The sequence below is a fragment of the Magallana gigas genome, chromosome 3 (assembly GCF_963853765.1).
Source record: "Magallana gigas chromosome 3, xbMagGiga1.1, whole genome shotgun sequence".
Taxonomy (NCBI): domain Eukaryota; kingdom Metazoa; phylum Mollusca; class Bivalvia; order Ostreida; family Ostreidae; genus Magallana; species Magallana gigas.
This window is the reverse complement of record NC_088855.1, coordinates 22095695-22121975: the sequence shown is the minus strand read 5'-3', so window position 1 is coordinate 22121975 and position 26281 is coordinate 22095695. Positions and strand designations below refer to the sequence as shown.

Here is a 26281-nt window from a genome sequence, read left to right as displayed (position 1 = left end):
CCTATCAATTATTGACACTGTCGCATCCCAGGAAACATAGGTACATGTATACCTGCAGTTCAAATCAGTCAGATTACTTGGCGAGTGTGGAAACTGATTAAAAAAATGCCAAACGTGCGATTCAAATGTGTATTCATGTGGATTTTCATACAGTTTGGTAAGTGCATGTGCTCTGGTTGTAAAATGATGAAAGTATCGGGTAATCTTTAACCGTAGGGAATGAATACTTTTTTAATATAATAGTTGAAAAAGATTATTTTTCTGGTAAAGCGAAAATATTTTTGATGATCTCGAACATGCGACTAGAATGCAAAAGAGATATTTGAATTTATTATTTAGCTATCAGTTCCAATATTTCAGTTGCTCTCAGAAATTAAACAAAAACCATAAGGTACCTACGACATAAAAAAACCCTTATATGAGTAATCTTTAGGTATAGCTCAAAGGCTAATTACAGTAAGTAAATAGTTAACAGTTAATAAAATATAAATCTACGATATAATTTATTCTTATCAAGATAAACTTTTGTACAATATACATGGTATTGTTTAAGAAAATCTTTTCTGTACGGACACATGATATATATAAATTCAAACATAAAGCGTATAGGCCCCTACATTTGGACTCAGAAATCTTAAAAAGTTTTAGCGGACTATTGACCCTTTGCTTGAATTTTAATATGCTAAACTTTCTTGCAGGTTTGATATTGAAATTATGCTTTCTGATACCGCATCATTAACGGGCACAAATTGTCACCTCGTAATATAAGAGGTCCTGTTATAAACGATCTCGTTGTATCCGGATTTTATAAAAAAGGAAATAATTAAGAGATAATTTGGGACCACACAATCATCTCGTTGTAAGCAGTGCCTCGTAATATCCGAGCTCGTTATACCCGGAGGACATTGTAATATTTAAAATCATAATGTGCAATGAAACCGAACAAGATTTAGTCTTTGCTAATAGGTACAACTTTTCTTTGCATATGAGAGCCATTTCAACAAGATCGTAGAGTTTTGGTCTGATGTACCTATCTACCTTTTGCATCAAAGTACAAGTTAAAAATGACATTGTTCTCAAGCAAAAATATGCGCTGTTTTCAAAAGCGAAACCTTTCAATGAGCCACGTCAGGCTAAATGGTCGATAACGAAATAGACAGACCACAGGCGTACGTCACAGCTCTGTTTAAAGCAACTAGGTTAACTTGTTAACATGCCTCTAATATGCTGTGACTGACTTGTTATTTAAAACAAAAATAAAACCAACACAAATACGCTTTGTTTTATGGGAGAAAAGACAAGAACGTTGTTAGAATAGTTTGCAAAATATTTTAAATATTCATTACTTCGATTCTTTTGCCGATTTACGTTTTCTAATTATTGTCAGGGAAACTACTGCTGTGTTTAAAAAAAGTAACATCGTGTGACTGATCACGAACAATGCTTTAAGAGAACTTGACGGTCATAGTCATTTTTAGGCTTTATTGATCTCCTTGTGGAAAAATGCTCTGCATTGGGATTTTTAAGAAATACATTTCAGTAAATCTATTCCTTTAAAAAAATGAAGTCTTATCAAAACTTTACTTCCTTTTTATACTTTCTTTTCTTTCTTTGTATACTTCGATTTCGTAGCCAGCTTGCTACAGAACACCATTTATATTTAATTTACTAAAATAAAAGTCTTGCAAAGCATACTGTACCTATATGCGGATCAAACGTTTTCAGCGTGTAAATTACTACTTCAAAAATCTAAAAAAAAAAGACTAAGTACATATTAATATGAAGAAACAATTATAACAGTGAAATAAAATACTAAAACGCTTTCAAAGTTTTTTCTCAATGTTTATTTTTGAAATATTATACCTTCACAGAGTTGAGGTTTTATCTCAGCAAAGACCTTCTAGATTTACATGTACTTCATCTCGGGTGCCAGAGGCCCACTTGATCATTATCAAAATTCAGTATCGAACATCTTTCGAATTAAATGAATAAAAGTTCCATGAGACTATCGCTTACGATATGTCCTTGTAAAGACGAATTATATTCCGGATGATGTAAAATGATGATTTAAATTGTGCAATCAAAATAGGGGACATCAATATGTTTAATATCACATGTCAATCAATACTTTTGATATTGTCTGGGGAAACTTCGGCCATATTAGTTTAAGCACAAATTTATTAATGGGATATAAATATTCAGATTTAAGGAGGGCAGACCAAGGACAATGTGGGTAGAGTTGATATAATTATCCTTCTGTCTATACCAATTATATCACTACATAGATTTGCTCATATATCAAGGAGAATATGAACATTTTTTTTATTTGTAATCGTATTACTCATATTTAGATAGAAAATACAAGACATTCATGATTATCTCAAATGCACGAAGAATAGCATTACTCTGTCTGTAAGCTAATATAACGATCTTGGTTCGATTTTAAATCAGTTTTTATGTATGCCTTTAAACGATTGTTTTACTTATTATAATTATGTATAGTAATAGGCATTGCAGTTAGTTCTTCAACAGTTAAGCCATATCTTAAAGGGAAAATAAAATATACAAAATTTGATTACAAATCAAATTTTCAAAGGGCATTGTATTAGGTAATTTGCTCCTTATTATGAGTCAACTCCGAAGTCAAGACGAGTATGATTGTCTTACAACTTTAATTTGACATTCGCTATAAATAAAGGAAATGAGATAGATTTCAGAAATGTTTTGGCAAAAAAGCGGACCAAGCGGCTTTAAGGAGCTACATTTCATTGGTAATTATTCGATTGTTGTGCAAATTAGCCAACTTTCTATCATTGGCTCGGGTTTCTATTACAGTAAAGACCCGGGCTTTAATTATTTAAATATTGCCATCACTAGTGTTAAAAGTATATGCAAATCGAATTTCAAAGGTCATATATAAAGGTCAAACACCAAACATTATTACACTGTATGTAGTTTTATCAAACATTTTTCAACTCAAATTTTCACCCATGACAAACATTTTAAAACCCAAATCAATTAAAATACTCATGGATAAATGTTCATTATCTGTTAAATTTCGTTGCATTTAAATTATGCTATTTATTTTCGGAGATCTTTAACGTTGCAATTTTTGTTTTAGATAAAAGGTATATGTAATTACATGCACCTTTTTACTTAATATTTTATCAGAGTTTACTGTTTTACCAGCTTGAATATATTTCAGTACAGCTCACTATCAAATAGGTGTCTTCTTTATAAATAGCAGCACAAATATTTGTTATATCTGAAAAAGCAACCTTCTGGAGATGCAAATTCTGACAATGTCTATTTCAATTAACACTCCCCTGAAAGAAGATTAGAATGGTAAGTTAAAATTCGTGTATAGAAAATAAGGCGAAGTTGGTTACCTTTTTTTTTTTTTTTTTTTTTTTAGACATTTACAGATATCATTACATTAATCAAAATGGAAGAGTTTCAGAAAATTTGAATTTAAGGAAAATTTATATATCTTGTGAACAACCTTAAATGCATATACATGTGTATATGAATGTTAATTTATCATTATGTCAAAAACTTCTTTTAAGGGATAGATTTGAGTGACATTTATGACCAATTCAAATTCCAAAGTTCTTTCACTTAGCAGGGTTTGGATATGGAACGACAGTGTATGAACCTTCATTCTTAAGTACATGGATAACAGCAAAGGCACAAGATGATCACAAGGTCGAGTTTTACGTGCCCTTCACGGATGTAGAGAACGCAACTGAGACCCATTTACCGGTCAAGGTCATTGTGGAGGTCAAGGTTGAAGATGGCGATGACTATTACATATTCAACGCCTTTGGTTCGTCTCCTAGAGATGATGACGCAACTGAAAAATATGGAGGTGTTATTTATTTCTACAATGCAAGCGGTGTTCTGATCTTTTTACCCGAGAAGTTTGAGAACGATCCACTTGATATAAAGAAAGACGACGGGAAAACGGTCTATCTCGGTAAGTCCGTATCGAATTAAAAGGGAATCTTTTTTGTTTTGTTTCTGAGGCTTAATTGAATGATGTATTCATTGACATGAAATCTGATAAATTAATTGATTGACTGATTAACTGATTAATTAAACGCGTCCATGTGACTTAATACTCTCTAATATCTTTAAATGGTGGTATATATCATATTTTAGATTGAATATTTGTTGTGAAGACCATTTAAATTTATTGTGACAAAATAAATATATTTATAAAACAACAATCGCCTTAATCCATTTGTAACTGATAGGCAAAACAATAATCAAATCCAGAGAAGAAATTATTTGCAATTCATGTCAAGCCAACCAGATCAGCGATTCTAGAATGTGATGATTTGTTAACCTAAAGCTAAAGAAAAGAAATTGAGTATCATTTACTGCAAAAGCTTTAATACATTCAATGGTTTCGTAATTATGTAACAAAAAATACTCTCATAAATGTATAATGCGATCTCTCTAAAATTTAAGTTTATATGTAATCTACTTTGTCATTCCTTTTACGTTAACAAAGTAATATACATGTACATTCATATACAAATCAAAGTACTGAAGTACTGACGGGAGTTGATTTTATCGATTATCATTTAATTTAAAATCAATTTATCTTGCATGGCAATTAGTTTCTAGTTTGTATTTGAATTACGCACTTTTTTATAATATGAAGTTATAATATGACTTTTCCTTCAAGAATTTCAAGAAACCCCATATGAATCATGTTGTGTAATATTTAAAGATAGATTTCAACTACTAGTATGTATTAGTTATCAAAACAATTCTAAAAATTGTATGGATCCAAGCACTATTGATATCGAACTCTAGTCTCGTTAAACTAGACACTCGGCTGTCTCCGTTAATATCCAACAAGCAAGAAAGCCCCCTCTCTGCTTGTCGCAGATTTACGGAGACAGCCGAGCGTCTGGTTGAACGAGACTATATTAACTCTGGCGTAGGAATACATGGGACTACAAAAATATCTAAATTGTTCGTAGTATATAAAATTTGACTATTTTCAAAGTGTTTATAGATAAGTTTCCTTGAAATACAATGTTTCAGCATACATTACATCTATTTTTTTCTATTATTTTCAAGAACTTAGTCTTGTCAGCGGTGATGATTTGTGCTTAGGTCCAAACACTGTTTCACTTTCGTTTTGCCAGAGTAACTGCATAGGAGAGTTGATTAAAATCAACTCCCAAAAATGAACTATTATTTGCTGCATTGCTCTTTATATCTCAAATTATTACCTTGTAATCAGGTTGACAAATTTGAGAAAAGAACCAAGACCAGCGAATCTGCCACTTTTCTTAAACTTTTGTTTTACAACTGATTTCTTAGTTAGGACAAACTTTTTAAGTTACTTGAATTTATTAATTACCGTAGTGTAAGTAAAGATATTTGTGCTATCAGTCAGGTTCAATCCATTTTCTAAAACACGCTGCATTATGTAGAAAATATGACCATCAGAATATCTACGTTATGAACATGGCTCTTTCGTAAAAGGGCTCATAGATCACCTGCATTACACCATCAAGTACATGTTCGCTTTTAAATTTTTTTTTTATACCAAATGATAGACCATTACTAGTACTCTTTTCTATTTTCTTAAATTATAAAATATTCATAAATATCTCAGGGCTCAAATGATGTTCATTAAATAAAATAATATTTTTTCTCAAAATTTCTCTTTGAAACGTCGCTCTAGCTTGTAAGGTTTCAATACAAGGCTAAAAGTAAAGAGTCTACGGGGATTTTGCATTGCAAACGATATGAAAGTAACCTGGATGATAGCATTACAAATTCTGTCAGAGGTGTTACAAGTACTTTCGAATGGAGAAAAACTGTCAACATTTCTAATTATTGATCTAAGTAATTCGTTTTCGATCATGTGAATTTCTTCGGGTATTAGCAGATGACGTGTCATAAAAGAAATCAATAGAGGAATCTATTTTTCCTTTCATCGATTTTGATGGTACTTAAGTGACATGTATATTTAATTTCGTTAAAAATTGTCAAAAAGTGACGAAAACAATTAATTGGGAAAGACTATAGAGAGTTATTTTCAAAACCACTTTTGTTTTTGTGAATCTCACTTGACAGATGAGAAAATTCCCTTTAAAGAATACTATCCACCTGGAAAGAATAATTTCAATACGGGAAATAATTTTCCTTCAGGGTGTTTTTAAAATCCTGTAGGGATTTTTGAAAGGTATATTTTAAACGATAATAGTTTTCCTTCAGACAGCGGGCATATTTCTTTCAGGAAATCACAGTTTCCAGTCTGAATTTAAAACCCCTATGGAGTTTTGCTCAAATCTTATCGTAATTAAAATTGCCTTTGGAAGTTTTTCTATTTCAGTTTTAAATTTCAAATTTCATTTTGGAAAATGTGTTTTACTATAGAAAAAGATTTTTCCGTAGGAATTTAATTTTTGAAGGTAAATCTCTCACCTTACAGGTGAAATGCATCAATAATAAAAGTTGTTAACTGTATAAATTCTTTAAGCAATGATCTATCTATATATGATGTATTTGAAATTTTACAAAAAGTGCACCAAAGACGGATGCAAAATGTCACTAGGTCCTTAGCAATACATGGTTATCGGAAACAAATTATTTTTTCAATGCTAGGATTTATGAGAGAATTTTGCGATTCAATTTTAAAAATCAACGTTTGCTCCAAGTAAATACTTTATGTACAAGTGTGCAATATAATACAAAATACAAATCCGTAATAAAAACATATACGTAACTAGACACTATTGAGATGGTGACCATCTCAAAGGGTCCTGCTTAAATAATGGACAATAAAATGAAAAGAATTTCATAGAATTTAGCTTTGACCTTGACCTAAAACTTAGACATTTTCCAGCTGGCATAAAACTTCTAATTCAATCTCATTACCCCTTAAAAACAGGCATTTTTGTTGAATCTGAGAATCTGAGCCAGGGTAAGCACTTTGACCTATACATTGACTTAGTTCATGGTCACTGTAATTCTATCATCATGGCCTAATCTTAGATCTAGAAACATAATTTAAGGTCACTGCACACCCTTTACGCAAAGACACTCTGCGGGTGAGGTATGAGCCAGATTGGGCCAAGGAGAGAGAAGAAATCTCCGGACAAGCGATTCGGACGGACAGCCGAACGTAAAGACGGACGGACAAGACTGATCACTACAGGGTGTCCACAGCAAGCGGGTCCTAATTAATACCTATGTATTTGTAGGTCACATCTGACGTTAACGATTTCAGCCGTACCATGAACATAATTATTTACTCCAACATTTTATTCAATCTTTACTCTTTGACATTTCTACGATGTTCATTCAAAACATTATTACATAATATGTTCTTAAACTAGGTTTTTCAATCAAAATTTTGGCTCGAATTTATAATTTTCTCATTTGCGTTGCAAGACAGATACTGCATTCCAAATACCATATACATGTATGTATTTAAATTCCACATATTTTTTGCTTGTAAAGTGTGTTGAAAGCTACGGCAGTTATAACACTGTAACACACACAGGGTACTCAAAGGTTAAAATGACTAGTTTTATTATGACGTCATAAACGTTGAACACTGTAAACTGCAACGTCACAAGTGAAAATCAAAGTTCACGCTGGCGGCTCTTATTCTGGTTCTTCCATTTATTTGAACCTATCCTTATGATAAGATAGAAATTTTAAGGTATAAATCACGTTTGCACACAAGGCAAGAAGTTAAAAAAATGTAAATATAAGCATTAAACCATGATTTGATTCGGACGCTAGCGCGCGTTACTCAATTTATATGCACACACCGCTGCAGTTATGCACTTAAAAAAAAAATAATGATTCAATGCTATAGTGATATCAAAAATATCAACATGCTTTTGATGACATTCTTTTGATGCAAAATATATGACTTTTTGTTGATGGTTAACAGTGTTGAAGAACACATGTAGGTATTTCGAACAGTTTATACTCACTACTGCCAAAAATATAAACAGTTAAAAAAAAAAGAAAAATCAACCACCACTAAAAATACAAAAAAATTTATGGCAAAAGACAGAAAACCTATATATTTTAAAACACATGTTCGACAGTGTTTAACATCAACTGAATCTTACCATACAAATACATTCTGAGACTCTAGATCTTAATTTGAAAAAAGCATGAACAAGGAAACAATGAAATACGATCTTTCACTTATGAAAAAACTTCATATTTACAGACAGTTTATTGACTTTCCAACTTATTTGTTACCGATGCAACGTATTTTTTTTTACAACATACGAAATTCTCTCTTAATAATTAAAAAGCCGGTGAGAATTATGAAATACTTTACAACTCAAACACCTATATCAGACCATAGAATAATTAACTTATGTGTATATACGTAATATGCCTCTGTTTTTTATTAGGTATTAACAAATGAAATTGAAATTGATACGCATCATTTCGAAAGGAAATTTTGTCCATGCTATTATAAGAGAAAAGTCGACCAATAATGAATACGTGCACGTGACTGTCATTACACGGACGTTAAAGAGTGTGCCTTAAAAGTTTTTTTTTAGTGAAAAGAAAAGATACCAACACGGAAACATCAAATGGAATAATATCCAAAGTTTTATTACAGGTTTGAGACCATGCAAAGACAATACATTTTTTATATGACTATTTTGATGATTTTCAGAAATGTTCGACGTTAGCCATTGTTAAAGAAGAATGGTTAGTCGGAAAGATTGCAAACTGTATTACATTATTATTACATTATTACATTATGTATTACATTAAACGCGCTTGTGAATTTCTTTACTAAAACGACTTCTCGGTAGAGGGTTTCATAGTTTACAGAATTTGTAACCAGTCCCGTAGTAATATATTACGATGAAATATGTTCAGACCAAACAACGAATTCTTCTGATTTTACACTAATCCATTGTAGGTACAGTCGACAGGTGGTATCATCCGCTATCGAATAGAGAACAGTCTATTAAAAGAGAATATACCGACGCCTTTGTTCGAGTCAAAATGTGGCGACGAAATGACATGCCTCCAGATTTTGATTCTGGTTTTCAGTATAACCTGAATACATTGACGACCATGTCTACAGCAACAACAGATCGTAAGAGTCATTGCTTACTGTTGTTATATCAGTGCGAGGTCAGACATGAAACGAGTTGCCTTATCTAATCCCTTTCGTCAAAATATTCATTAAAGAAAAAAAAAACCTATGCTTAAATAAAGAATAATATGATTGCAACCTTATTGCCAAAAAATCCAAGATATTTCTATTGAATGTTTCTCACTATTGTCACGAAATCCATAATTTTGCATACATTGTTTTTATATGACGTCATTTCCTTTTGTGTTAAAAAAGTATAGGGAACCAATTAACGTCAGCGACAATCACAAGCAAGCGGGATAAAATTTATCATCAAAATTTGATAGTAATATACATGTATAAAAATATACATTTATTTAGATAGTTATCATGATAAAATTAAAAATAATCAGAATACTTTAACTGATATAACTTTTGACTTTTGACATGCTTTATAACAGTTATTATGATATGGAGTTTAAATTATCATTTGACTCTTTCTAATACCACCAACTGATCAAATAGCGTGGTTTTATTTAAATTCAGAACCGATGGAAACAATAACCTATTTAGAAATTCCCTTTACTAATATGACGTCAGCTCCTGATATGGTAGTGGTACAAGCGAAACCTCCAGGGAGATTTGATGAACTTCGCGGGCTGGTTTCTGAAGGAAATGGTAATAAAACATACTATAAAAATGATATGCTTTATGTTTTGATATACAGTATATTATGATTTAACAATACATAGGCATACTTTCATGTGTATTAACTCACTGTGATGTTATATAATTTAACAGGAAATCAATATGACAAAACATACCATGAACTGATATAATATAATTTAATGATATAAAAGTATTAAAATATTATTATATAGCATTCTAATATTATTCACTAGAAGATTATAATAAAGATAAAGGAAAACATTTAAAATTTAAAGGTAACTTTATATAATATGAGATAAATTTCGCCCCCATAATTCGCCATTTTTTAAAGTGTTTCGGGTACAATAAATTATGTTATTTTTTAGAAGGGTTGATATAAAAATATTTTTCACCTATTTATTTGATTTATTCGCACTCACTGGCAGTATATGACGTCAAAAGTGACGCTATTTCTATAATTTAATCGAAATCAGTCAAAAATTTACATTTTTCTTATCTTTTTATGAATGGGAAATATAGAGCGTATGCTTAAACAAGGAACATTTTTGGTCACTTTTTAGTCTTGGCTAGATACATCTCTGATTGAATTTATTTGTTTTTTCAAGCATGCGCTCCTTTTTTTTTTTTTTTAAAGATAAACTACTTGGAAACAAGCTGTTTTATGCTTAAATTGCAAAAATGGCGGAAAAAGGTTGTCTTTACGATGTCATTTTTCTAAATTAGGGGCACTTGTTATGTAAAAACATCACATACGTATCTGTACAAAGAAAACAAAGAATTACAGTAAAATGATGATATTTATTTTAGGGAGCTATTTTTGGCCTAAATCATATATAGTCCATTGGTTTTTAACCTTAATAATTGAAAGTTTATTGTAGATGAAAAAATCCACATAAACGATTTAATATGATCAGATAGATAATTTGTTAGTTAATCGCCCAGCCTCGTTATGTTTGAGCCCACAGCTGTCCATTTATTTTAAGGAATGCCTGCTTGTTTACGCTGTGGTAGTGATGCAGGAGGCTTGGCTTTTGCGTACAACACAACTCATGTCAGAGTCTGGGTAAAATTAAATCGTAAGACTTTTCTTATTGTTTATCATTTTGGTATTTTCATCTTTGTCACTGAAAATAATATTTACAATTTGTCAATGTGTACCGTCACAAAATGTAATAAAGTCTTCAGTCTACTAATATTTTATTGTACATGTAATTGGTAAGATTTTAATAATCCACTTGTTTTTGTGTGTCTATTTAGTTACTTAAAATTTAACAGAATTTAGAAGTTATTCACTCTTATAATTTTAATCTTATTGAATTTATTAAAATAAATTTCAAGCGCTTAATCTATGGAAGTTGAAAAAAAACCATACATTTTTTTTTCTTCATAGATCCTATTACAAGTGCCGCAGATGGATGGGGTGATAGACATTATCAAGACAAACAACGCTTGGTTTCTCACGAAGCCGCTGTTAGAGTTCTGGCCTGGACTTTTGATAACGCCCCGAACAGATGTCGATGGACCTGGAACGAAAGAACTACAATCAATGACGCGTCACAGGACACTCCAAGGATGATATTTCCGGGCACAAAAAATCCTACGGAATTTCTTGTCCTTGTTACAGTTAGGTTGTTTTTGTTGTTGTTGAGATGTTGTACAAGGAGAGAAGTCATAGACTACTTTTCTATACAGCTTTCTTTTTTGAAAAGAAACATTTAATCTCATTTTCAAGGAAGATCAAATTAAATAATCATTATTCGATAGTATCGCGTAATTTAACTCTGGTTGTAACGCGCTTTCTGATTGGCTAAAAAATGATTAAATATTGTATAAAGAATGTTGCCTACGTCATAGTAAGACTAACGTCAAAAACGTATCAATACGCCTAACGTTACGTTTGAATTTTGTACAATTTTACGTCATTTTAAAGGTTAAATGACCTTTTTATCTACAATGAAGAGTAAAAAAATTATATTTAAGAGCAATGAATTCAATATTTATTAGTTTTATACGATATAAAATGGTTTGAAACAGTTAATGCTTTTTTATAAACCGCTTCGCAGTTTAAAAAGCGTAAACTGCCCCAAACCATTTTATATCGTATAAAACAAATAAATATTAATTAAATTCATTTCTTAACAAAATTTGATACGTCGAATAAACGAGGAATATATTCAGTCAACCAAATGTGTATTGCGGTTTACCATAGCTTAGTGCTTTTCAAAGTTTTAAATTATTTCTAAAAGCATTAATTGTACAAAACATTATATATCCGACAATCATCGTATAAAGCAATATATACGTTTTCTGTGTACAAATTTAAACAGTCATCAATGCCGTAGCTTCAAGATATGAATTCATACCATTGATTCAGTTTGAAATATGTAAAATGTCGGTTATGAGATAAAAAGTGTCTTGAAAGGTGTGCTATTTTGGAAACTGATATGGCACAGCATAAAACACTTGATATTGAAAATATGATCATTTTTTTTAAAATATTAAATTTTCCAGATCAGTCCTTTAAACGGTCCAAATCACGGTTTCCAGTTTTATGGAGCTGGTTCCGTGGTTACTTCCGGTGATTATAACCCGGACAAACCAAGCAGATACAGTGGGTTGATATTTGGGTACAATCAGTATGGAGTCTTCGTCTGGAGAGTCAGACCAACAACTACATCGTATACCTTTGATATTGATGAACCGTGGGGAGGGGGCAAGGAACAACATCAAACAAATGACGTGGAGATAGGCATCTACGTATTCGGACTGATGTCCAGAAGTAAGTATAGAACACACTGTCTCAGATACAAGCTTTTAAAAGAAATATAATCTCATTGATGATACACAATTTTCATTTGAATGCACAAACATCTTTGTATTATTGTAATGAAATTACAAAAGAATGTCACTACCAAGGATAAATTAGGGTTTATCTAATGGATGAAAATCGCTTACCTTTTCATGACATGTTGATAGAATAGACTGCAAGAAGAGCACTGGTTGATTTCAGGCTTAAAAATATCAAACTTTATCCAGGTGGATGTACCTTCACATGAAGCATTTAATTGGTTTGGTATAAACCATTCGTTTTTATTACACATTTAACGTGCCAGATAATTATGTCAGTGCCAAGATGGCACGTTTGTACCCGCATAAGATGCAGTTTCGTAAAAATCCATATACATCCAATATTGGATCAGTTTTTGAGAATATATGACCACATTTGTTTTAAGTGTGTCTCACCTGACAGGTGAGATATTTATTTTTCAAAAACATCCCATAGTAGAATAATAACTCCCATAGGAAAAATAATTTTCCTATAGGAAGTATTTAAATTCTATTTGATTTTCTGAAAATCCTATAGGAAATTATACTTCCCATAGGAAAAAGGTATTTTCTGTTAGAATTTGATTCAGACAGGTAGGTTTCCTATAAAAAAAAATTCTCAATGGATTTTAAAATCATATGATAGTTTTGTTAAAATTTTATCGGAATTTTATCGGAATCGTGTGCACAAATGCTATGAAAATACTTTAAAATTAATAAAACAGGTTAAAACCAAATAGAAATCTATAAACACTGAAAAATAAACTCCGATTTCTGCAGAACAGATTTATTCCAGTTTTCTTTTACCTGAGGTAGTTTTCATGTGGAAATTTGTATATTTTCATCAATGCCATATTTGCTCCCCTCTCTCGAACATATAAAGTCCATCACGCTCGTTCAAGTTAAAAAAGTTGGTTAAATTCTCTAGCATTTGCGAAACTTGCAGTGTTTGGAATTATTATAATATTCTTCTCATATATTTTAAAAATGTCTAATGTATGATGGGCTTTGACCTAAAATCTTTTTATTTACTACAGTGTATTTTATTTCAATTTGACAGATTCATGCAACACCACAGATTTGGCTGTGATGAATGGATACTTAAACCCAAGTTTATTACAACCATGTGAGAATGAGGCTGTCGTCTGCAACTTTGGATATCACATTGAAAACGAGACCCATACGGTTGCGCGCTGTAATCTACTCGCACTCTGGAATAGCAATGTACCTCAGTGTATAGGTAGGATAATATCAGAACCCCGTGTTCATATTTTATTAACGAGGTGGCTATGATTAAGTGCTATAAATTGATCGGGTTTCTCTCTTCCGAATGGGAAAAGGCCAGTTATAGCTATGGGCTGCATATGTATTCATCGTAATTATTTTGCATGCATTATTAATCTTTGTGGTTTATTCGATTTGACCATAGCGTTGACCATCATCATCATCATATAAAAGATCTGTGCCCTGTAAAGGAAGCCAAATATTGTACAGAATGACAATAATACGACTACGTTTCAATGAAAGCATCGTAAAAGCTTTTATATACGGAGAGAATGTAATTAATAAAGTTTGAAGACCAGTAAATAAGGGAGACAATTACGAAGTTACAAACAAAAATGCGGCGCTTATTTCCTTATATTTACATTCTACTGTGTTTTTCCATTAAATTCCGTGACGTTTAAATGCCTCTAAATGCAACACCTATTCACTGCGTATGAATTTACGATTAATTTACATAAGTAGTTCTCAAACAGTGATTTCTATGTTATTTGTTAAAAAATGTATTTCATGAATGTTGTAAAAACACCATGTTTTATAATTATTCAACAAAAAAGTTGACTTTATTGTTTAAAGCACCATTTCAAGAGTTATTTATCATGGATTATATTTTCATGCTCGTCGATCTCATTCCAACAGTCTATGTGAAAACCAGTTTAAACCGGTTTTACAAAACAGCTGTTCCTGCTGTTACTTATTCACTCCCTCCGTGATCTGCACTTTATATCGATTTATTTAAGTAAACAATTGATTTCTTCAGTAAGGGAATGTAAATATAAGCATTAAATGATTCATTTTTGACGTCGTCGTGTCAATAACTGCCGTCAGGTGAGCAGACAAATTATCATAACGCGCTAATGCGCGTTATTCAATTTGTCTGCTCACCTGACGGCAGTTATTGACACGACGACGTCAAAAATGAATCATTCAATGCTATAGAGATGCAAATTCAACTAAGCGCAACATTTCGTATCTCTTCAAACAATCGATTTTAGGTCAACTGTTGTAGGGTTTTAGTAACTTATGACCCTGAGCACTGTATATATGCATGTTCTCCACGGTAAAGTTACGTGCATTTATAACATTTACATAGCACGGCATGAAGTAAAAATGATTGCATTTATTTCTATATATTTACATATCATTGTGATAACATTACGAATCAATTTTGAAGCCTTAAACCCAATAATTTCATAAAAGATGAGCGACACCAAATGGGCGTGTCTTATAGCATAACCGTAAACGGTATTGGCTGCGCCGCGTAGTAATACAAAGCACGTGTGTGGCAACACATTTTGAAAAAATTACGCACCAGGAAATTTTTTTCAAAGTGCGTTAAATTTGGAACCAAGATAACCAACTTTGAATTTTTTTTTTTTAAAGTGCGTTATGAAGGTACATCAACATTTTCTAGCATCGAGACATAAAACGCAAAAAATATGTATAAATCACAAATTATGAAATTGAATTTCTAACTTGTTGATAGGTTTTTTGTTAACACTAGTCTAGTGAATCTCATTTACCTTCTTCGAGAACAAGTTTGGGGGTGGGAGTTAACAATAGATACATGTCAATTACGAGTACACCATTTACCTGATTACAGGAGGAAGATCTCTTGCCCCTCATTTTTCCTTTAAAAACATGATATTCAGCCACTAATATTAAACATTTAAGATTGGAAAAAGAAATATGCTTTGTTGTTAAATACGTACAGTGGTATTGAAAAAACGAGCTGGTCAAACAATAATTTCTCCAATGGTGCATGTATGTTAAACAATCTATAAGTGTTTTAGCATAAACCTTCTTTTCAAATTCTAATCAAATAAACCATTTTATTATAAAAAAAAAAAGAAGTTACATTGACAAATATAGTATTATTATTAAAGAAAAAATAAGCATTAGGATGTGGTAGTTTTAATTTCGCATTGATCTTCCAAAAGATCATGATCACATTGTTGTTGTTTTTTAAAAACATAACTAATGTATATTTTTTTTCTCATCATGTTTGTTTATTAGCCAGTTAAAATATGTTTTACAATGATCTCCATTATCAATATATATAAATCAGTTTTGTTTCTGGCATAAACCAATGGTCCAGATAAGAAGTAAATTTGCTGAATACCTAACAAAAGGAAAATGCAGTTGCTTATTTGAATAATTCAAATCTCTCATGTAAATTGTCAAACTACGTAAGCTTATGAGAAAAGCAAAATAATTCTAATCCAGAAAATGTTTATCATGTTAGCTGAGTATGTATTTGGGTTCTTTTTTAAATATATCGCATTGAGCTAGAGAAGGTTAATACAGTCATTTATTGCATATAAAAGTATTAATTATTTCAACTAAATCCTGAAAAAATAAAAATCTTTTTTTCAAAGTTTATAATATCGACGATATCAACGCACTTTGAAAAAAATTTACTGAAAGTGCGTTGACTTGGTGCCAAATGTAACGCCCTTTGGAAAGAATTTCAAAGTGCGTTGTAACACACGTGCTACAAGAAGAAGTGGCTTTAATTTATGTTGTTTTAAAGTGTAGAAATTCAGAATAATATAAATGTAAGTACATGTAATAAGAAATCATTCTTTGAATATTATGAGGTGATAATTTCGGTCGGAGCGTGGTCAAAACTATCATAAAACCCTTCGAGCTTTATTGGATTTGACCATGCCCCGACCGAAATTATCACCTCATAATACTCAAATCCTTGATATCGAATAGTTCCATTTAGCAGAAAAAGACGAATATTTTTTTTGTTAATGATGATTTTTGAAGAAAAAAAATAACCCCACATTTTACAGAAACACTCTGCCCAGATGAAATTGATCCGCCAAATGGAATTGTTTTGGAAAAGAATTTATCAGTGAACGGGGTCATACAATATGCATGTAACGAAAGATTCAATATTTCGGCGGGAAATTTGAACAGGACGTGTTTCCCAAACGGAACGTGGAGTGGTATTCTTCCGACATGTTCAGGTAAGAAATCTGATCACATTATCTTGTTTGGATATTGCTGAAAATATGCATTACTATACGGCTTAACTAACATTTTTTCTCTTTTACTGTATGTATAATATGTACCAGTCTTGTTATGATTATTTTAGCAGAAAGCAAATTTTATCCTTGAAAGTCAAAATAAAAATCCTCTCTAGATGTGTTGTATTATGTCGTTTATTTAAGATTTTTGAGTTTTTAGAAAAGATTTATCGACTACTCTAACCTTTCATTTTCAATCAGTTTGATGTTGCTTTGTTTAAAGAAATTCGTTGTCCTTCACTGTTGGATCCAATCAATGGCGCTGTTAATATAAGCGGAACATTAATTGATGGGGTAGCTACTTTTAGCTGTAATCCGGGATTTACCTTGACGGATGGAAGTTTGACACGAACCTGTGCACCTAACGGTTCATGGACTGGCACATCGGCCGAGTGTTCAGGTATCTAACCTAAAGAAATCTCACGTGTTTGCCTTAAAACGGACACAAAAATCATCTACACCTGAACCCATAAAATAGAAAAAGATATAATACTGTGGAGGCATTAAAATTTGTGGGGGCCAATTTTCGTGGATTGTGCTCTTTTCCTTATTTGTAGGGATGTATTTTCGTAAGTGCATCGGTTTTCAGTTTCAGAAAAATAATTTCCCCTTCTTAATTTGCTTGCGTCAAGGATGTAAATTCGTGGGGGAAAGGGTTAGCAACGATTACCATGAAAATTGAGCCACAACGAATTCTAATGATTGCACAGTATGTTCTGAATGACTGAATGATCACACGAATTGTTTTTTTTTTTTTGTTCTCTGACTGCTGACAGGATTTTGATTCTATGATAAAGTTGGGATTTTCAAAAGAAATTGCCTAAATTTCAGAAGATATTAAACTAAATTTTAGAGCTTTTTTCCAATTTTAAATGCACAGGACACTGAACTGGTACTTTGAAAAATGTTTTCAGAAATATTTTGTCCATGGATCGCCGTTCAAGATAACGTTATTGTTGGGTACCATAGAGACGCAGCGCATAATATTTCCGTCAACACAACAGCTTTCTTTGCATGCCAGCCGGGATTTTCATTATCGTCATACGAAACCATCACCTGTTTAATTACCGGAGATTGGTCCGCAGACTCACCAGTGTGTAACGGTAAGTTTTGCATCGAACACGAAGAGACCATTTATTTTGAAGCGCAAGCATCACTACACGAACAAAAGAGAAAAAACAATTGAAATTTTTTAAGGTAGGGTCTGTATGGTTGGACTTTGAAGCATGCAATCGGGGATATTTATCGTGGAAACAGGGTGTAAAGAAAAACCTCAAACGAAATCGAATAATCCTCAAACTAAACCTTCTAATGGCAACTTTGAGTTTATTAGGAATCATCAAATATTTGTTTTTATTACATGTTCATCCCATTATACGGTGGATATCACTCATGTAATAAATTTTTGATATTACACTGTGTGTGCTTACTCCATGTGACGTCATATTTAAACATTACATAGGTTGAGGCGGTTGATTGACGTAGAATGAATAAGTACAAAAATAATTAATTTCAGTTGAAAAGTGTGGAGTTGTACATAAACGGCATTTACTGTTACTTTAAGGTCACTTTATTCATTTTTTCATAAATTGATATGTTCGATAATGAACGTTTCTTTGTTAAATGATCAAGGAACATTTTTTACATGCGTAAAGTTGTTGACGTCTTGCAGAAAATGTATTGTGCGGCTCACGATCATAACTTTTACAGAAAAGATTAAGGTTTAACAAACCTTTGTAGACATGTCATTGTGATAAAAAGAATCTTTCATGATTTGTTATGGTATATGATTTTTATCCAACTCATACCATCGCCATTTGCGAATTGCATTGTATGCGGATTTATTTTATTTTGGAAATTCGATTTTCCTCACTTTCACACCTGCCACGCAAATTATGCTGAGGATTATCGTGTTCAATCCTGTTTTAAATTGACAGCTTGATCATTTTAACCAATTTCAGATATATAATCAGTCTCTACATTTCTTTCAGAAATCTTTTGCCCGCCCGTCAATGCCTCAGCAAATAGCGAAATGGTGATTAGCAATCACTCTGTTAATAGCACTCTTACATATTCTTGTATTGATGGTTTCGAACACACGTTCGGAAATCTACATCGAACGTGCCTGTTGGACGGTACATGGAGCGGGGATCCGCCAAATTGTTCGGGTACGCAGTGAAGATTGACGATCTCACGGTTTTCCATCGGAATTCTTATGACATGCTTTTTTACGCTTTACTAAGTCAGTTTGTTAATTTACAATTAAAAATGTCATTATATACCACTTCTTATTTGAAAGAATATCGTTATGTTTTAATTTTCATTACCTGTCCTTTTCCTTTAAGCCACTGTTTGGGAAAATCATTGGCAAGTCATTGTGAACGTTGGGTTTTAATAATTTTAAATCCTCGGAAATATATTTTGGAGTGAAATATTTTCCAAAATAGCTAAAATCTAGCTATTTTACTGCCTTTTGGTAACTTCATTGAATAATTGATACAATCATATTATCTTATCTTTATCTTATGAAAAATCCAGTTGATGTGTTAGCAAAGAAAATTGCACACACATTTCAAACAATTTTTTTAAAAGACTGTTCTTGCTAGTATTCAGTGCACAATTTTAATAAAAACCGTCTAATTCAATAGTGTAAAGGAAAATACTATTCAAACATTTTTTCAATGTCTTTTTAAACAACAGAAATATTCTGTCCGGGGCTATATCATCCGCTAAATGGAAAAGCTGTCGCAGAACAAACCTCTATCAACAGTCAAGCAATTTACTCATGTGACACAGGATTCAATCATACCGGGGGCGATTTGACTCGTACCTGTCAGCTGAACGGAACCTGGAGTGGAGAACCAGCAATATGTAGTGGTACTCTTTTTTTTTAGTGGGAAGGAAAGAATCATTACTTTTGCTATATCTAAACCATTTGGGAAGATGTAATTGTTAATATTTGGGTGACTAACTTTGGAATTGGTTGAAGCACTGGTGATTTCAGATTTTTTTATTATTGAAAATACATCATAATTTTTTATTATTTCTTTTTACAGAGATATTTTGTACAGATATTCAAACTTTCGAAAACGGTGACGTGACATATAGTGTTGTAATATCTTCATCTTCTGGTGTTCCTATTAATAGCACTGCATCCTTTTCATGTGACGCGGGATTTAGATTATCACTTGATTTAAACATAACATGTCTCGTCACCGGAAGTTGGTCCGAAGCTCCACCTGTGTGTTCCGGTGAGTTCACTCGTTGTAGTCACCAATCGTAATATCTTCTAATACTTCATTCCGACATATTATAAATGCCTACCCTAGAGCATTTCCATAAGTGTTATGGTTAAATTCTTAAGTCGCTTCAATTCATGACAATATTAGTATATTAAGAGTTGTTATTTACAGTTTAAATTACCTTTTTTTTACTGAACAGAAATCCTTTGTCCAAATGTAACCGACCCTGGAAATGGGAGGGTGGAGAGTATAGACAACAAGGTGAATGGGAGCTTACTTTATAGTTGTAACACAGACTTTGAAGTAACGTCTGGAAATCTGAGTCGAGTCTGTACGCTGAATGGTACCTGGAGCGGAGGACCACCTATATGTTCGGGTACTTTATTGCAGATTACTTGTTAACAAATCGATTTCATTTATTTATATATATTATATATAATTTTTTTTTACATTAAACTGGTGATGGATGTATGATAATAAACAAGAGTTAAGAACAAAACTGGATAATTTATTTGACCAAAAACAGTTTTAAGAAAATTATCAGTTATTTTTTTTTACTTCATTTAAACATGTATTAGGTATTTATGATTTCTTTACAATATTTGTTTGTCTTTTTGCTTACGCTTAAATTGTATATGACCTGGTCTCATAATCTGATGTTTGAAGGGAAATATTTTAGAAATTTGAACTCTTTCTTTTATCTCTACTTATTTATTGAAAATTTCGAAAATCAAGTTTTCTTGCTAAAGTTAACACAATTAAATAAAGTCGAAATAGAAGTATAGTTGTAACTTCTACCAAAAAATAAACACAAATAAATGATTTGATGATATATGATTGTAGGTTTCCAGCTTTTGTTAGTTGAAAACGAGGTTAAAGAAGGAAATTAAACTATCCAATTTTCTACAAAATACTATGCAATTACTTTAATGAGAGGTCGTATGAGACACTTTGATATATCAATTTTAACTAGTTTATGTATGTCACGTGGAAAATATAATCACCATTTTAACTTTTCCAGGTGTACAATATTTTTACTAAAAATGCGATATAAATTTCTAAAGGAGAAATTAAATGTTTAAGGACAGTAATAATGATGCAGGTGCAATACATATTTATATATTGTTAAAATACAAATTATACGGTTTAATATTAATTATTATGTATCTATGTCATTTGCATCAGTGTCGGTAATCAAACTTATATCTTGATTTGATTAAGTTTTCTCTGAATTATAGATATCACCTGCTTGGCGTTACCTTTCCCTGACAATGGCAGAATTGATGTGTCAACACAAGACCCCACTTTGAATACACTTTACTACCCTATGGGAAGTCAATCGTCCTACGCCATCGGAACCCAAGCTTCTTACGCCTGTAACCCCGGGTTCAATCCTTCCAGGAGCGATTTGACTCGCACCTGTTTGAATAATGGAACATGGGATGGAAATTCCGTCACGTGTGATGGTAATTTCTAAAATGGCATAAAACTGTAATTTGTATAAATTTTTTACTTATGCAATAATGTTGTGTTTATATTTTATTTCAGGTAAGCTCAGAGCAATATTCCTTAATCCACGAGATTTCAAATTTCATGTAAATGATAAATATATATATACATATATATATATATTCATGTGATATATCAAAAGCTTAAATAGCTTTAATGTTTGAATAGCTTAAATAACTCAAAGCAATATGAGCTGTATTTTTTTTAGAATTGTATTTTGCTGCAAAAGACTTCTAGTATGATAAGTCTGCATGAAATGATAAATAAGATTTGAAAAAATCATTAATTTTTGTCAAAAGAAAGATTTCAACTCTAAGGAATATATAGCAGATTAATTTTTGTACAGGACGACAATAATTAATTAAAGGCTTCTTAACAGCTTTCCCTACATAAATATGGCTAACAGAAATTTAAAAACCATTATATTTTTGGTCATTTAGTAGAAAATAACATTTTCTTTTTAAAAAATTCAGCTTCAAAATTGCAGCTCATATAGCTTTAAAAAGCTTAAATGTACCGTATTCATAGTAAATATTGTCGCTGAATAACCCAACTCTATAATGATTAGAAAACCATTATGAGCTGAAAAAAATATATTTTATTGTAACAATTAAAATAAATTTTGCCATATCCTTTTTTGTTTTATCAAAAAAGGTATGTAACAACAGATTTTTATTGAAAAAGAAAATCAACAGAGAACTATATTTGATATGGTTTAATATCTATATGTAACCCCCCCCCCCCCCCCCCTCCAATATTACCCATTTTCAAAAAGTCAAAAAGTATTGTATTAAAATCATTATTTCATAACAGACAGAGGATTGTTGTCATAGTAATATTGAAATTACCAATCTACTCAATCAATAAAATTTGTTGCCCTCGAATATTAATGAAACTTCCGATTAACTATATTATTTTTTGTTGCAGAAATATTCTGTCCGCCGCTAACTATTTCGGCATCGACCATTATGAATTTGTCAACAGGCGTTTCTAAAACGAACTCGATGGACATTTCTGTAAACACAAGCGCCACGTTTTCCTGTAAGCCAGGGTTTCGGTTAAATGATAGTAGTTCCCTTCTCTGTCAAATAGATGGAACTTGGAACGGGACACTTCCGAATTGTTCAGGTACGCCGAAGTGAACATATTCTGTTTACAATTTACACCATGGAAGGGGAAATAATGTACTCTATACAGACACTGTACTACCTACAAAATGAAGAGAACTTAGAAAATGGAATGGTCTAGTGTAAAAAAAAAAAGAAGAAGAAGAAACAGAATGATTAAATTCCGGTTTTACTCGGAATTTACAATAAAAAAACCCAACAAAAAACAAAACAACAACAAGCCAAAACAAATAAGAAAGAGATTCAATTGACAAAATATAAGGAATAAAATAAAAACCTCATTTTAATTCACGTCTAGCTAGAGTACAACATAAAAAAGTCAATTTTGACTTTTTTTTTTATATTTGTATACGTTGTAATGTGACACAGTTTTAAAATAATATAATGACGATACAACTGCATGATAAAATTTTCAAATTGTGGTAAATATCATTTTTTAACAATATTAAGATGAAATGTAATCTGAAAAGGGTGTAGAATTTTTTATGCACATTCTAATTTTTAGAATGAATCTTTTTAGAAATATACTGCCCTGATCTTGAAACGCCCCCAAATAGCACGTTAACAAGTATAGATAAGTCTGTAAATGGGACTGCGCAGTTCGTTTGCAATAAGGGTTACCAGCAAACGAACGGAAGTTTACAGCAAAAGTGCTTGGCGACCGGAAAATGGAGTGGAATCGAGCTTGTATGTAAAGGTAAGTTGTTTTATTGAAAATACAACATTTTTAGTGTTCACTATTATTAAAACGAAATGATCGTAAAATGAAAATTCAAATTTTCAATTTAAAAGAAAAAAATTATGTATTAAAAAAACAAACAAACGGGGAAAAGAATGAAAAAGCATTAATTGGAAGTCACACTATTGATTACATATAACATTTCATGCTATTTTCCGCGAGAATTACTGTTTAATACTTTTTTTTACAAAACATAAAGTTAAGTGGCTTTATTTATATGATTGATTTACAACAGCTATCGGTGATTGTTTGTGCCCTTGTGATTTTGTGACCGTACCAAAATACACAAACGTTAGCGATGTGAGGCTCATTCAGAAAATTGAAAAGATGCAGAAAGAATTGGTGGTTCTAAAGAATCAAACTTCGGCGGCTTTAAGGAAGAAGATCTGCATTAAAGATTTCCGACCTTCCACGAATGCTTCTGGTGCCGTCTGGGTAGTATTTCTCATCGTGCTGGCTGGGTTGATTATCATTCCGGACATGTTAAAAGCTATTCGGTACATATTGTTAAACTTTTTTCAAAATGGACATTCCTATCATAGACGTTTTCACAAAAGCTAAACAGAAGACGGACACTCCTCCTCATTTTCCACCTCATGCGATTACTAGCAGGAGGAAGTGCATTGGAAAGTAATTTAAGGTTTATTTTTTTAATGAGCAGTTTACTGTGTTGACATATGCCTGCATTGAGTCGTGTGTCATTATTATTTCAGTTCATGCCAGATAATTACGTTTAAAGAAACAAGTTAAAATGTATATGTTTTGACTTGATTTGTATGGTAACCTTTTCAGGCCCCTGCTCTCTGTGAGAGCTTGTCATTTGAGTCAATATTTTTGAATTTAAGAGGGATGCGATTTCGTGGAATTTACTTCTATCGATGTTATATACAGACTATGTTTCAGATAACGTATGGGATGCATATTCTTGAGAACAAAAATTGAAAATAATATCTCACGAAATTTGAAAAATACTGTTTAGCATTTCCAAAATAATTTTTTATTTCCCCTAAATATTGATATAACCATGTTAGGCACATTGTAAACTGACTTTTATTTAAAACTACGCCAATAAAAATTAAAAGCGTTTAAATGAATTTATGTAGAATACGAAAAATTAATTGAATAGTGACAATAATGCAAAGAAAGTCAAAATATGGATTGAAATGACGATTGGTGATTAAATAATACCCAACTTACCAATGTAGATAAAATTACGCATGTATATATAATGCATGATATGAAAAATATTATTAATAATAATTGTAATGCACGGTAATGGTCACTCGTACTCATATAAACTCAAAGAACTTCAAACTTTTTTTAGCACCGTGAATAGTTACATGTCTAATTTTGTTAGTGTCAGGAGACTTTTTTTATCGTGAAACCGAGTGGGAAGCACTTATTGATTGACAAAATAAGAAATTCAGAACACCTTTATATGAAACTAATTACAATATATAACCTAACTATCTTACGGATATTTTTGTTTGAAAAATCGCTTAACTGAACTGAACTTTTTTACCAGTCAGTCTTAACAGTTATTATAATAGCATTACTTAGGGAAGAATAAATACTTGTATATCATCTTACCTATTAACAGCCATTTATATATGGAATGCAATATCCATATAATTTAGAAATTTTCCAAGTTAAAGCTCGTTTAAGAACAGTTTTCGACATTCTAGTACTTCACACGGCCGTCTAAGGTTTCTTTTGGAGTTCGTTATTGGACTATAGAATAGAATAGATAGTTGAAACATTGTAGACTACAATGTTTTGTAATAAGGGAGATGATTCCATTGTTATGGCAGAAAAGAAAAAAATGTTTTTCAACGTACTGAAATTTGCAAAGGGCTCCAGTGTTGTATACTGTATAGCAGCCCCCTCCCCATAGTGCCCCCCTCGGAAAACTGGCTATATTATAGTAGTTTTTACCACGGGGGTATAAAAAAAGTAATAGACTTTTCCCAACAGTATGCCCCCCCCCCCTTCCCGCTTTTTGTTAAGATTTTAAAAAAAGATAATGCAATTAACGAAGAGTCCGTCAAGATTAAATCAATGTTTTGTACATCTAAATGTTACATAAGCCTGTATACATGTACAATGTACATGTACACTTTTTGTAAATTTTTTTACATTGTGTAGGCAAAGTTTTGATTTGTTTAAATTTCATATAAAATACAGAGAATTTATGCGTATAGATTGTAAACTAAAATTGTCTATAAAATAAAATCCTAATGATATTTTTGAATTAATTCATTCGGCATTTGTTTGGTTCATTCGTCTGTTTGTACAATCTTGTTTGGGCAATATTTCTGCTCTGGAGAATCAATTGGAGTTTCTACATGTATATCATACAAAGATCGTTCATTATTTGATGGTTATTTGAATGTTTTACTCTGTTGTGTTTATGACTAATTGACTATCAACCATTATATTCTCTTTTACGATCAAATCATGTTTCATGAGTTTGTATATAATTGCCACACAATTTACTTTGTACACATACAGTCATGGACATGCATATTGTGTACGTTGCCTATACGCCACAAAAGGTCATCCATTAAACCCGTATTGTTGTTAGATACGCTTTATGTTTTACAGGTGTAAATCATTTTTAAAAAGAAAAAGATTTCTTATCTTTTTATCAGTTAAAAATTGTCATAAATTCAATATTTCATGTAAAATTAAAAATAAGAAAGTTGTATATATACATCACTTACGCATAAGTTTTTAACAAACCCCCAAACAATCCT

At 31.7% G+C, this 26281-nt stretch overlaps 1 protein-coding gene across 2 annotated transcripts; it reads left to right on the top strand.

The window, feature by feature from the left end:
* Window positions 1-16: 16 nt before the first annotated feature.
* LOC105337761 (sushi, von Willebrand factor type A, EGF and pentraxin domain-containing protein 1) lies at window positions 17-26281 on the top strand. 2 transcript variants are annotated; one of them, XM_066078948.1, is made up of 19 exons: window positions 17-157; window positions 3623-3976; window positions 8936-9115; window positions 9641-9772; window positions 10747-10839; window positions 11154-11386; window positions 12275-12542; window positions 13650-13829; window positions 16672-16848; window positions 17132-17308; window positions 17823-18011; window positions 18900-19076; window positions 19609-19785; window positions 19965-20159; window positions 20350-20526; window positions 21389-21616; window positions 22587-22787; window positions 23307-23483; window positions 23761-26281. In XM_066078948.1, exons 1-19 carry the CDS (start codon window positions 106-108, stop codon window positions 24084-24086), a joined length of 3693 nt encoding a protein of 1230 aa, XP_065935020.1. In that variant the 5' UTR covers window positions 17-105; the 3' UTR covers window positions 24087-26281. The 2 variants fall into 2 exon arrangements, with proteins under 2 accessions (XP_065935020.1, XP_034338770.2); XM_034482879.2 differs by having other exon boundaries at window positions 19-157; window positions 3626-3976.

Excerpts from the sequence above, each read along its gene's own strand:
- LOC105337761 (XM_066078948.1), top strand. The coding sequence starts at position 106 with ATGCCAAACGTGCGATTCAAATGTGTATTCATGTGGATTTTCATACAG. Across the intron at positions 20,160-20,349 it reads AGCTCCACCTGTGTGTTCCG|AAATCCTTTGTCCAAATGTA; the intron begins GTGAGTTCACTC and ends TTTACTGAACAG. Across the intron at positions 22,788-23,306 it reads GACACTTCCGAATTGTTCAG|AAATATACTGCCCTGATCTT; the intron begins GTACGCCGAAGT and ends GAATCTTTTTAG.